Source organism: Moschus berezovskii, chromosome 15 (assembly GCF_049115385.1).
Source record: "Moschus berezovskii isolate FMDL1 chromosome 15, NW_MosBer_1.0, whole genome shotgun sequence".
In the NCBI taxonomy this organism is placed as follows: Eukaryota; Metazoa; Chordata; class Mammalia; order Artiodactyla; family Moschidae; genus Moschus; species Moschus berezovskii.
This window is the reverse complement of record NC_142474.1, coordinates 81,725,166-81,738,546: the sequence shown is the minus strand read 5'-3', so window position 1 is coordinate 81,738,546 and position 13,381 is coordinate 81,725,166. Positions and strand designations below refer to the sequence as shown.

General features: G+C 36.4%; 1 protein-coding gene across 6 annotated transcripts in view; it reads left to right on the top strand.

The window, feature by feature from the left end:
- The window catches only part of TASP1 (taspase 1), a 257,475-nt gene that overhangs the window by 36,060 nt on the left and 208,034 nt on the right, over nucleotides 1-13,381 (top strand). For all 6 annotated transcript variants that reach the window (XR_008686015.2, XM_055426597.2, XM_055426587.2 and 3 more), the window contains exon 5: nucleotides 8,339-8,459. Coding sequence is in view for 5 of the 6 variants with exons in the window: in XM_055426597.2 (XP_055282572.2) it covers nucleotides 8,339-8,459 (121 nt within the window). In the remaining variant the exon portion in view is untranslated. The remainder of the gene's footprint in view (nucleotides 1-8,338; nucleotides 8,460-13,381) is intronic.

Here is a 13,381-nt window from a genome sequence, read left to right as displayed (position 1 = left end):
CCCCATAGTCTTGCAAACAGTTCTTATTTTATGCTTTCAGCAAAGGACATTAAATGGGTAATACAGGTTGTGGTTTATAGTGAAAGAGTAATGCTTTGCAGATCTTTGCCTTGGCTTGGTGTTTCCAAATTTCATTACTCAGAAAGGGTTTCCATGTCATGGTAGGGTGTAGCTCCTGACTTGCCTCTTGGCCTTCTTATCCTCTCTCTGCTGGGTTAAGCAGTCAAAGGGATCTTGCTTTTTATAGCTTTGTCTCCTTTGAAAGTTAGAAGTAACTTTGAAAAATATTTTGCTTTTAAATGTTACCTTTTAGAAGCTGAAATTCTATTTCCTGAAGTTATTTCACTTCTCTTGTTTCAACTGTGAAAAGGTTGGATTCTTAACACTCTATGACATTTTTTCTGGCATTTCTCTATAGAGTAACCTGCAAAAATGAGTAAGGATAAGCTTCCTTAAGGGATTGTAGTTCACAGGGATCAGTTATTCTGTTTATTTGTGTTTGTAATTAACTCCTATTCATTCTGCAAATATTTATTGATTACCTACTGTGAGCCAAGTATTACTTTCAACATTGGGATAAAACACCTAAAAAGACAGACTATTGTATTTATGGGGCTTCCATTCTATGGGGAGAATTAGACAATTATGTATAATGTCAAGAAGTAAAAAGTACCATAAAGAAAAATCAGAGAAAAAATTGTTGGGTCAGGTTAGGGAAATGCTAAATCAGATTTATGGGGACTTACTTGCCCAGATTTGCATGGGCTTTCCTGGTGGCTCAGGTGGTAAAGCGTCTACCTGCAATGTGGGAGACCTGGGTTCAATCCCTGGGTCGGGAAGATCCCCTGGAGAAGGAAATGGCAACCCACTCCAGTATTCTCACCTGGAAAATTCCATGGACAGAGGAGCCTGATAGGCTACAGTCCATGGGGTTGCAAAGAGTTGGACACGACTGAGCGACTTCAACCTGCCCAGATGTCACATAAATGAAATAGGGGAGAAAGTCATGTAGAGAAGTTGGGGAATGGAGTCTTGGGTTTGAAGGGAAAGTACTGCACCCCATTTTATTCTTCTTTCTAGTACTTATTACACAGGGTATCAGCTATTTATACATGTGTACAAATGGTACATGCATATGTTTCTATACACACATGTATGCAAGTCTTTATTTGTTGATTCTTCCCTTGCTATAATCGCTCACTAAGCTCAGCATTTCAAAATGTAAAAGCCTTTAGGTGCGAGTGTGCTCCGGGAGGTACTGGAGGTCTTGTGGTTGTGTGGTACACAGTAAGAGGAGAGCGGAAGAACCTGGGTCATGCAGGTCCTTGTAAATCTTGGAAAGTAAGACTTCAGATTTTATTCTCAAGTGTGGCAGGTTTTTGAATAGGGGAATGACAGGATTTTAAAAGGATCTCTATCTAATGATTGGATGTAATGATTGCTAGTTGTATAAAGTAATTCAGCTCAGAAAATCAACAACAAATGACCATGTAGAAAGCCTATGTACATTATAAAGGGAAAGTTAGTATATGGGGTGATCAGTTTATGTTTGTAATAGGTACACGTTTTTGTCAGTTTCATTGTAATTTGCATACAACAAAACTCACCAGTTTTTAAAGTGTACACTTTGATGAGTTTTGACGAAAGTAGCTGCCATTGTAACTACCAATACAGTCTTGACATAAAACATCCTCGTTGCCTGTGAAGTGTTCTCATAACGTCTATCTGCAGTGGATTCCCCTCCTCTCAGTGGCCCCTGGCAATTACTGTCTCTCCTTTTAATCCCAGTTTGGCTTTTTCTAGGATTTGGTATAAATAGAATCATCCCTTAGGTGGCCTTTTGTGAGTGGCTTCTTTCATTTAGTATAATGCTTTTGAGATTCCTCCATACTGTTGGCTGTATTAGGAATTTGTTCCTTTTATTGCTGAACAGAATTTCATTGTATTGTTATATCACAATTTGTTTATCCATTTACCATGATGAGCATTTGTGTTGGGTCTTGTGTTTGGCTGTTCTGATTAAAGCTGATATGAACATTTTCATTTAAGTCTTTATGTGGACATATGCTTTCATTTTTCTTGGATAAATAGTTGGGAGTAGAATTGCTGGATCTATGGTAAATGTATGCTTAACTTTAAAGAGACTGCCAAACTCTTTGCTATTTTTATTCTCACTAGCAGTGTATGAGGGTTGCAGTTGCTCTACATTCTTGCCAAAACTCACTATTGTTGGCCTTTTAAATTTAACCATTTTAGTGGTATTTTGTGGTTTTAGTTTGCATTCCCTAATGATTAATGCTATTATGCATTTTTTCATGTATTATTTGAAATCTGTACATGAAACTGTTTGCCCATTAAAAACTTTGAATTGTCTTACTATGTTGTATGATATTTTTATGTACTGGATATAAGTCCTTTACCTTTATGTTTTATAAAATTTTTCTCCCAAACTGTGGCTTGATATTTTTAAAATAAATCTTTTTAGAACAGTTTTAGACTTATAGAAAAACTGAGAAGATAGTTCAGAGAATTTCAGTATGCCCTATACCTGATTAGCATCTACATTAGTATGATACATTTTTAACAATTAATGAACCCATATTGACACGTTATGTTTTCCATACTTTATTCAGATTTCCTTTTTACCTAATGTGAAAATCTTTCTTTGTGTCAAAGTTTTTACCTTTGATTACTTTATTTTTCATCCCTAGAAGTTTATTTTTTTATGGCTTCCTTTTTCTTCCTTCTTCATGTTTTCCTATATCTGCTTGAACATACAGTTTAATATTGTTAGTTAACAGTAGAATTGTTTGCTAATTATATCAACTGTCATCTCTAGGTCTGTTTTTATTGTTTGGTAATTTTTTCTGGTTATGAGCCATAGTTTTATGCTTATTTGCATGCTGGTCATCTTTTTTTTTTTTTTTAAACACTGTGAGTTTTACATCTTTGGAAGTTGGAATTGTAGTATTTCTTCAAATATTGTAGGACATTGTTCTGGGACACTGTTGTTAGTTTAGATTGTTTTGATCCTTCTGTAGCATTGTTAAAACCTTGCTTGTGCAGGTCTAGAGTAGCCTTCTTTCTTAGGCTGATTTGGCCCAACTCTTGGCGTTACCTTCTGAGACTTTTTCTGCTGTCCTCACTTGGGCTGGTGGAGCTGAGTCCGCTCTGTGAGTGCCAGGTGCTGTGAGGCCCCCTCTTTCCTGAGTCTCTTGCGCTGGCCTTGGGAGCCCTCTCAGGCGTCTGTGGGCTAATGCTCCTGTAGGGTCAGGGCCCTGCGGGTCTCTGGCATTCTCTCTGTGTGTCTCCTCTTTGCATCCCATGTTGCACAGTCAAACTTTCCTGGCCTCCGTGAGCCTCTAACGTTGTCTCCTCAACTTTGGAAAAATTTTGGTTCTTTTTTGGGTTCCTCTTCTTTCTGCTGTGGCCTGAAGAGTATCTCTAGGGATTAATTGGAGGCACCTGATATGTGTCTTTTTCTCAGGATTATAGTCCTGTGCTGGCTATTGAATGGAGTCTGTCTATTTCATATGTTTTATCTGATTTTCCTAGTTAGGAGGACACATATGATCCCTATTATGGCTTCAGGGTCAGAAGTAGAGGTTTAGTAGACACACTTTTGACATTATAAATGTATTTTGAAGTAGAAATATTTTTGAAAAAAAATTGCTTATGTCCTTTTTTCTTACATATTTTTAAGATATCAAATTTAAGCCATCAGGCAAGAGTCATTTTTAGAATAATTTGGTTTTGTTCACTTTGTGATTTCTAACTTTGCTCAGTCTCTCAATCATGTCCAACTCTTTATAATCCCATGGACTATAGCCCACCAGGCTCCTCTGTCCATGAAATTTTCCAGGCAAGAATTCTGCAGTGGGTTCCCATTTCCTCTTCTAGGGGATCTTCCCAACCTTGGGGTTGAATCCTCTCCTCCTGTGTCTCCTGCATTATGTTTGTATTTATATTTTTGTACTATATTCAATATTATATTCAAATTAGTTTTGTAGTGTGCATGTGCATCTGTGCTCTGTTATGCCCTACTCTTTGTGACTCCCAGGCTCCTTTGTCCATGGAATTCTCTGGGCAAGAATACTGAAGTGGGTTGCCATTTCCTACTCCTGGGGATCTTCCCAACCCAGGGATCAAAGCCATGTCTCCTGCATTGGTAGGCGGATTCTTTACCACTGCTGCTGCTGCTGCTGCTGCTGAGTCACTTCAGTTGTGTCCGATTTACCACTGAGCCCCCTGGAAAATCCTAATTTTATAGAGCTTATTCATTTTAAAGATTGTTGAGATTGTGTGTATACTGTTATATGTTGTATGTATATTTTGGGAATTACTGAAGCATCCACAAATTTAAGTTTAAAGTTTTTTCACATTTCAATTCCTTTCTCACATATTTTGAAAGATATATGTGATTGGCAAGGGAGGTTATGTAGAGTAAAAAAAAAACCTTGAAATATGGTGGTAATTCTGGAGAAGGAATATGACTATGGAGTCACAAAGAGTCGGACATGACTGAGCAACTAACACACATGCACGCATGTGCGCACACACACACACACACACACACACACTGTGGTAATTTATTTGTGTTACTTGTACAGTTTCTCTGTTCACTGTCATAGAGGTTTCTGTCTTAGGTTTTTATATTTTTTAGTATATAGGTTCAGGTTTTTGACCACAATCCACCTGTTCTCCTTGCTTAGCCCTGCAGTAAACCCTTTCTCTGCTCAAAAAAAAAAAAAAAAGAAAAGAGGAAAAGGAAATAATCTAGGGTAAAAATTCAGTCTTTATCCATTCTAAACCATAGTCTGTCTTTAGTTGGATCTCTTTCCCAAGATCAAGTTGTGAAATGATTTATGTAGAATATTTACTTGTAAGGCCTTATTCAGACTCATTACAACTAATTATCCACTTTCTTGCCTTCATCTTAGAAAATGCTTTTTCTTAATAATGGTTTTATTTGTTTCCCAAGTTTGGAAGTTATGGTCCTCTTCTTCTCTTTTTTCCTTTTCCCTGTTGCCATCATTTCAGACCTACATTGTCAAAAGGCCTTCCGTTTGGTCTCTCTCATTTCAGTTTCCTCCTCTTCCTTTTCAAATAATGTATGAATATCATTTTATGTTTCCTTGATCAATGTACTTGACTTTTGTTTCTATAGAAGGCTTGAAGAGCTTCTCATCATTTCCCCAGTCAATTCTGATGAGTGACATAGAGCAGTCTGTCTCTTTGGCTCCAGCCAACCGTATTTCCTACATGTGTCTTCTGTGACGCTGATCCTTTATGGCTGCCTACATTTTGCTCCCAGCATATCCACCAAGTGGAATTTTCTGACCAGTCTCTGCTTTTGTGTTATACATTCTTTAGGAAGACTGCTATTAACTTCTTCATCTCATACTGGCCCATTTCCTTTTGAGTTCTCAAAATAATTATTGTCTGTATCACTCATTTTCTATTTAATTTTATAATCCCTTTGTGTTTTTTCCCCCTGTGATCTTATTTGTAAACTCCTATGGACAATTATGTTTTCTATTTGCATTAGGACAAAAGCCCTGGTCTCAAATCCCTGACCCCTTTGCTCAAGTTATAGGTATTAACACATATGAGGGAGATCTTCATGTTATGGTCAGTTTTCCTTGGGGAAATTCAAGAAACTGGGGACATTTGTAGATGATTTTGTACATTTGGTGATCTTTAGGTGGATAAAGAATTGCCCTGGTTTCCTGGATAGTGTTTGTATTAGCTTAGAACAGAGTTAATTTTCTGGATTGACTGAGATTTCTGACTCAGATATTCTCTTGCATTGGATGTCCAGTTGATCCATCACCATTTTTGGAAAAGACTTGTTGTTTAGTAACTAAGTCATGTTCAACTCTTTGTTACTCCATAGACTGTAGCACACCAGTCCCCTGTCCTTCACTATCTCCCGGAGTTTGCTCAAATTCATGTCTGTTGAATCAATCACGTCCATCTCATCCTCTGCTGCCCCCTTCTCCTGTTGCCTTCAATCTTTCTCAGCATCAGGATCTTTTCCAATGAATCGCCCTCTTTGCATCAGGTGGCCAAAATATAGGAGTTTCAGCTTCAGCATCAGTCCTTCCAGTGAATATTCGGGGTTGATTTCCAGGTTTGATCTTCTTTCTGTTCAGAGGACTCTCAAGAATCTTCCCTAGCACCATAGTTTGAAAGCATCAGTTCTTTGCTGCTCAGAATTCTTTATGGTCCAGTCTCAAATCCGTACATGACTACTGGAAAAACACTAGCTGTGACTATACAGACCTTTGTCATGACAAACTACTCCAGTATTCTTTCCTTGAGAACCCTAGTGGGTTGACCATAAGTATAAGGCTTATGTCTGGACAGTTCTAATGCATTGATCTATGTATCTGTCCTTAGCTGTGTGTCCATGTCACACTGTCTTGATTACTATAATTTGTAGTAAGTTATAAAACCTAGAAGTGTGAGCCCTCCAATTTTGTTTTTTTATTTGAAAGATTGTTTTGACTATTCTTTTGTTGTTTATTTTGTTTTAATTTTAAAAAGAAGCCCCAGTTTTTCCTTAAACCCCATTCTTAGTTTTTCAGGGACAGAAACTCAACATCATCTGGTGACTTCTGACTTTGCACTAAGACATTTCCTAGGAGTTGTCCTGCAGTCAACAAGGACCAGACTATCCACATGTGGTCCAGCTCAAAGGCATCTAGGCCCACCCTGGCAAAGGGGCTTGTGTGATACAGCATGAAGCACTGGATAGATAGCCTAGGACTTTAGGCCTTGCAAAATTTAATTGGTACTCACCAGGCCTGGGCCATTTCAGGGACCCTAACCAAGCAAACATTCTTCTTCCCTGATGTTCTCTGTTATCCACTAGCCCAACCACATTCCTCTTAGCTTCTATTTCTATGAATCTGTAAACATCAGAAGGCATAATGGCCTGGGCTAAAGCGTAACTTGTGGTTGGGCAGCCTTTGAAAGCTCACCTTTAATCAATATTGAGAAAAGAGAAACAGGGGCTAGGGGCGTGGGGATCCCCAGAGACAGTGAGATGACACCCCCCTTCCCCCCACCCCAGTCCAGCTCCTAGTATCTGTCTCAGTCAGGGTCCTCATGTGAGAGGACGCTAAGGAAGATGAAAGTTTAAAACTGCCATCAACCCAGCCCCTTTCTGGCACGTGAGCAAAGCTTCCTAGAACTTTACAAAACACTAATGTCTTGACTGTTCTTAATTCCTTGTAGTTCTATATGAATTGTAAAATTAGTTTATCAAATTCTGCAAAAAACAGCAGTGAGGATTTGATACGGGTTTATATTGAATCAGACCAAGTTGGGGAGTATTGCCATATTAAAGATACTAAGTTCTGTGTACATGGGTCCTTCTTTTGATTCAGGCCTCTAATTTTTTAAAAACATGTTTTATGTACATGTACAAATCTTACATTTCTTTTGTTAAATTTATTCCTAAGTATTTTATTCTTTTTGATGTGATTATAAGTTGAATTGTTTTAATTTCATTTTCAGAGTTTTCATTGCCAATGTAATACAATGAAATACAATTGGTTTTTGCATATTGAGTTTTTATCTTACAACCCTGTTGAACTTTTTTACTTATAGTTTTTTAATGGAGATTTTAGGATTTTTTTTGTATACAAGTTCATATCATCTTCCAAGAGGTAATTTTACTTCTTCCTGTCTAATCTGGATGCTTTTTGTTTCTTTTTCTTGCCTAATTATCCTGTCCAGAATATACACTATAATTTTGAATATAAGTGGTGAGACAAGCATTGCTATGTTGTTCCTGATGCTAGGGGAAAGGGTCTTTCACCATTAATTATGATGTTAGCTCTGGACTTTTGTAGATGCCCTTTATCATGTTAAGTATATTCCCTTCTATTTCTAGTTTGCTGAGTGTTTTTCTCATGAAAGTGTATTGAATTTTGTCAAATACTTTTTCTTGGTCTATTAATAAGATCTTTTTGTTTTTTTGGTTTTGTTCTGTATTAACATGGTGTATTACAATGAATTTAAGTTATTAAACTAAACTTGTTTTCCTGGAATCCCTCTTGTTCATGGTACATCATACTTTCGTATTTTGCTGCATTTTGTTTCCTTGAGGACTTTGGTGTCAATATTTGTGAGTGTATTGATCTGTAGTTTTCGTTGCTTGTCTTTGTCTTGTTTTGTAATCAGTGTTGTACTGATATCGTACAATGAGCTGGGAAGTGTTCTTTACCTTCCTAGTGTTTAGAAGAGTTTTTTAAATGTTGGCAATCTTTCTTTAAGACTAATGGTAAATAAAAAAAAGACTAATGGTATTTTAATTTTTATTTTTTAGGATTCTCCTTTTACAAATGCAGGAATGGGATCTAATCTAAATCTCTTGGGTGAAATTGAATGTGATGCCAGTATAATGGATGGAAAATCCTTGAATTTTGGAGCTGTTGGGGCACTGAGTGGTATGTAAACATTAAAACACATTATCTCTAGTCTTAAAAACACCTGAATATTACCATTTCATTCCTCCTAAAGACAGGCCAGTTGTTTTCATCATTCTTGCTTGTAATAATGTTGAAAACAAACATTTTTTTCTTTTATTGAATTTAAAACATAAAATCTTACCTATAGATAGTTTTAAAGAAAACAGTGAAACAGCATATGTCCAAGTCTTTGCTTAGAGTTTGATCATTCTCTTTCATCCCTGCAAGAGATTACAGACATTTAAAATTGGAATTGGCATATTCTATCAATTTTGCAATTATTTGAATACACTAATAATTATATTGTTAAGAATTTCAAATGACAAATAAAATTTACCTTTGATCTTCCAAATCTTTCCTTCCTAAAACTCTCCCTGGAGGGTTTAACCAGTAAAATAAAATCCATTTATCTGTATTTATATGTAATAGAAATACAGTTTTGTACATAATTTTAAAAAAATAAATGTATTTTGAAACTTTAATGGTAAATAAAAAAAAATGCTATCAGTTATTATGAAACTTTCTTGTTTTCTTTAAATAGGATGTCTTAAGAGATTTTTTAAACATCACTACATATAAAATGTATGTAATGTATGGTAGTTCACTTATTGAAGTGAAATATACATGAAGGGCACAGATTTTAAATGTAAAGCTTCATGAACTCCTACATGTATATAGCCTTGTAAACCACCACCCAAAATCAAGACATGAAAGATTTCCATGTCAAAATGGAAAACCTTTCCAGACTCCCAGCAGGTCCTTTGTGCCTCTCCTTAGTTTCTGGTGCTGGTGTTGCCGCCCCCTGCCCCCTTCTCCCCTAACCCTGACTTTAGGCACTCTGGGTTAGCTCGCCCTTCGCTCAGTCATGCGAGTGGGGTCATACCCCTCTGGGTCTGGTTTCTTTTGCTTGCTGTTATGCCTGTGAGATGACGCGTGATTTGTATCACAATGGTTTATTAGTTTTGTGGTTGCAGCATTTTGTTGCATGAGTATATAATAACTTATTTGCTCTCCTCGGTGGATATTTGAATAATTTCTAGTGTTTGACTCTAATGAATAATAATAATAAAAAACTCCAGTGAATATTTTTGTACAAGTTTTTTGGTAGCCGCATACACTTACTTCCTTTGAGTATAAACCTAGGATTTAGAATGGTAAGTTTAGATACATATGTGTTTGGCTACAGTTGAAACTGCCCAGTTCTCAAAAGTAGTTGTTACATTTGTACTCCCACGATTTATGAGCATTTAGTTCCTTGACATCTTTGGTGCTGTTGGGTGTTGTTACTCTTTTTAAACTTCAGCCATTTGATATGTGTGTAGCGGTATTACTGTTTTAATACGAGTTTCCCTGGTGACTAATGACATTGAGAGCATTTTCATATGTCATGGCCATTGAGATCTCCTTGTGTACTGTGTTTTTGTTTTTTGTGTACTTTTTATTGGATTTTTAAAATTGGTTTGTTGGAGTAGTTTCTATATATTTGATATAAATCCTTTGTCAGATACATGCATTGTGAAGATCTACCCCCAGTCTCTGGTTCACCTTTGCAGTCTCCTAATGAGGTTTAAGTTATCAACTGTTTGTGCTACGGCTAAATTTTTTTTTTTTTTAAGAAATCTTTGCCTACCCAAAATTTTGAGGCTAGCTTCTTGTTGAACATAGCAGTTCTATTGTTTTTAACCCTTCATAGTTAGCTTTCTTATGAAGTTCAGATTCATTTTAGAGTAGGTGAAGTCGGAACCAACATTAATTTTTTTTCCTCTTCTGAATATCCAGATGGCTTATTGCCATTGTCGATAGAAAGGATAATCCTTCCCTCCGAAGAGTGTTGGCAGATCAGATAACTATGTGTAGCAGTTTGTTTCTGCGCCTTCTATTCCGTTTGTTCGTCTATTCTGCTGTTGCCAGCGCCATACAGTCTTGATTACTATAGCTTGACACTGTGTCTTGATAGTCTGGTTATATCAGATTTCCAGCTCCCTTTTTCCCCTTTACAGTTGTATTGGCTATTTTTCAATTTATGGCATTTTCATAAAATTGTTAGGATCAACTTGTCAGTGTTCATAATAAAACCCTGCTGAGCTTTTGATTGGTATTGCATTGAATATATATATAGAACCATATGTGGACAACAGACATCTTAATTATATTGCATCTTTCTGTTGTGAACATGGAATGTGTACATCTATATAAGTAATGTTTACTTTTCTCAGCAATATCTTATGGTTTTTGATACGGATATCTTATGCATCTTCTATTAGATTTATTCCAGATATTTTTTATGGCTATTATAAATATATATTTCAAAATATTAGTATCCAATTATATTTGTATTTAGAAATACAGTTGAGGTTTGTGTATTGGACTTGTATTCTGTAGTCTTGATAACTTTATTAATTCAAGCAGTTAGAAAAATAAATGTCTTTTATAATTCCAATATACACAGTCACATCATCTTTGAATCATGACAGTTTTGCTTTTTCCGTTCCAATATTTAAACTTTTTGTTTTTTACCTTGCACTGTTGTTCTAGCTCTGGCTCAGTGCAGACTGAATACGAGTGATGATAGTGTGCATCCTGGTTTTGTTCCTGACCTTAGAGGGGGAGACTCTGAGATAGTTCACCGTACTGTGTGCTACCAGCTATACGATTTTCATAAATGCTCTTTATCAGACTGAGGACGTTTCTTTCTAGTCTTAGTTTACTGATACTTTTTATTTTAAATGGATATTGAACATTAAGTGTTTTTCTGCATCTTTGACTCTTATTCTTTATTTTGTAGGTATGATAAAATTTATGATTTTTTTTTTGAATGCTAAACCAACTTTTCATTCCTGGAATAAAGTCTTCTTGATTTAATTTTTTATCTTGTTTTTTACATCCACTGGATTTGATTTCCTGATGTTTAAGATTTTGACATCTATGTTCATGTAATGATCAGCTTTGATTTTACTTAACTTAAAATACTCTCTTTAGATTTTGGAATCATGTTTGACTGGCTTTATAAAATGAGTTGGGTTTTTTTTCTCCTTTATTCTTTGAAAGGGTGTGCATACAATTGGAATGATTTCTAAAAATTATTTGGAAGCATTCACTCGTTATTTTCAATTACTGGAATTTTCTTTGTGGAAAGTTTTAAATACATGGGTTTCAATTTTCTTACCAGTTATATGACTATCTATATTTTTCTTATGTGTATTTCCCAAGGAATTTGTCTTTTTTAGATGAGTTGTCAGATTTATTTGCCTAAACATTTTATTGACTTACAGTTTAATGTCACTGTCATCAGAGAACATAGTCTGAAAGATTCCAACCCCTTGAAACTTCTTGAGACTTACTTTGTGACTCTGCTTATGGTGTATTTTAATGAATGTTCCACGTGAACTTCCAAAGAGTATTACATAGTTGTTGGGTGTGTTTTCTGTATATATCAATTAGGTCAGTTTACTTACACATTTGTTGTAATCTTCTATATCTTTTCTGATTTTTGTAATAGGTATGAAGAGCATTTCAATTAGTTTAATTTCTTTTATTATGAGATATTATTAGCATTTAATGAAATTTCATATTTTTCAAGGCCATTAGCATTTCTCTGTTTACACTTCTTGTGTGGCTTGCCATTTAACCCTGTTTATAATGTGCTTTATCATATTGGAACTTAAATTTTTATTTGTCAAACTTATTATACTCCTATTTATGGCTTTTGCATTTCTTAAGGTTTTCAGTTCAGTTCAGTCACTCAGTCGTGTCCGACTCTTTGCAACCCCATGGACTGCAAAACGCCAGGCCTCCCTGTCCATCACCAACTCCCAGAGTTTACTCAAACTCATGTCCATTGAGTCGGTGATGCCATCCAACCATCTCATCCTCTGTCGTCCCCTTCTTCTCTCGCCTTCTTACTTTCCCAGCATCAGGGTCTTTTAGAAGGAGTCAGTTCTTCATATCAGGTGACCAAAGTATTGGAGTTTCAGCTTCAACATCAGTCCTTCCAGTGAATATTCAGGGCTGATTTCCTTTAGGATGGACTGGTTGGATCTCCTTGCAGTCCAAGGGACTCTCAAGAGTCTTCTCCAACACCACAGTTCAAAAGCATTAATTCTTTGGCGCTCAGCTTTCTTTGTACTCAAACTCTCACATCCATATGTGACCACTGGAAAAACCATAGCTTTGACTAGATGGACCTTTGTTGGCAAAGTAATGTCTCTGCTTTTTAATATGCTCTCTAGGTTGGTCATAACTTTTCTTACAAGGAGCAAGTGTCTTTTAATTTCATGGCTTCAGTCACCATGTACAGTGATTTTGGAGCCCCCCAAAATAAAGTCTGTCACTGTTTCCCCATCTATTTGCCCTGAAGTGATGGGACCAGATGCCATAATCTTAGTTTTCTGAATGTTGAGCTTTAAGCCAACTTTTCACTCTCCTCTTTCACTTTCATCAAGAGGCCTTTGAGTTCCTCTTCACTTTCTGCCATAAGGGTGGTGTCATCTGCATATCTGAGGTTATTGATATTTCTCCCGGCAATCTTGATTCCAGCTTGGGCTTCATCCAGCCCAGCGTTCCTCATGATGTACTCTGCATATAAGTTAAATAAGCAGGGTGACAATTTACAGCCTTGACGTACTCCTTTTCCTATTTGGAACCAGTCTGTTGTTCATGTTCAGTTCTAAATGTTGCTTCCTGACCTGCATACAGGTTTCTCTAGAGGCAGGTCAGGTGGTCTGGTATTCCCATCTCTTTCAGAATTTTCCAGTTTATTGTGATCCACATAGTCAAAGGCTTTGGCATAGTCAATAAAGCAGAAATAGATGATTTTCTGGAACTCTTTTGCTTTTTTAGTGATGCAACAGATGTTGGCAATTTGATCTCTGGTTCCTCTGTCTTTTCTAAATCCAGCTTGA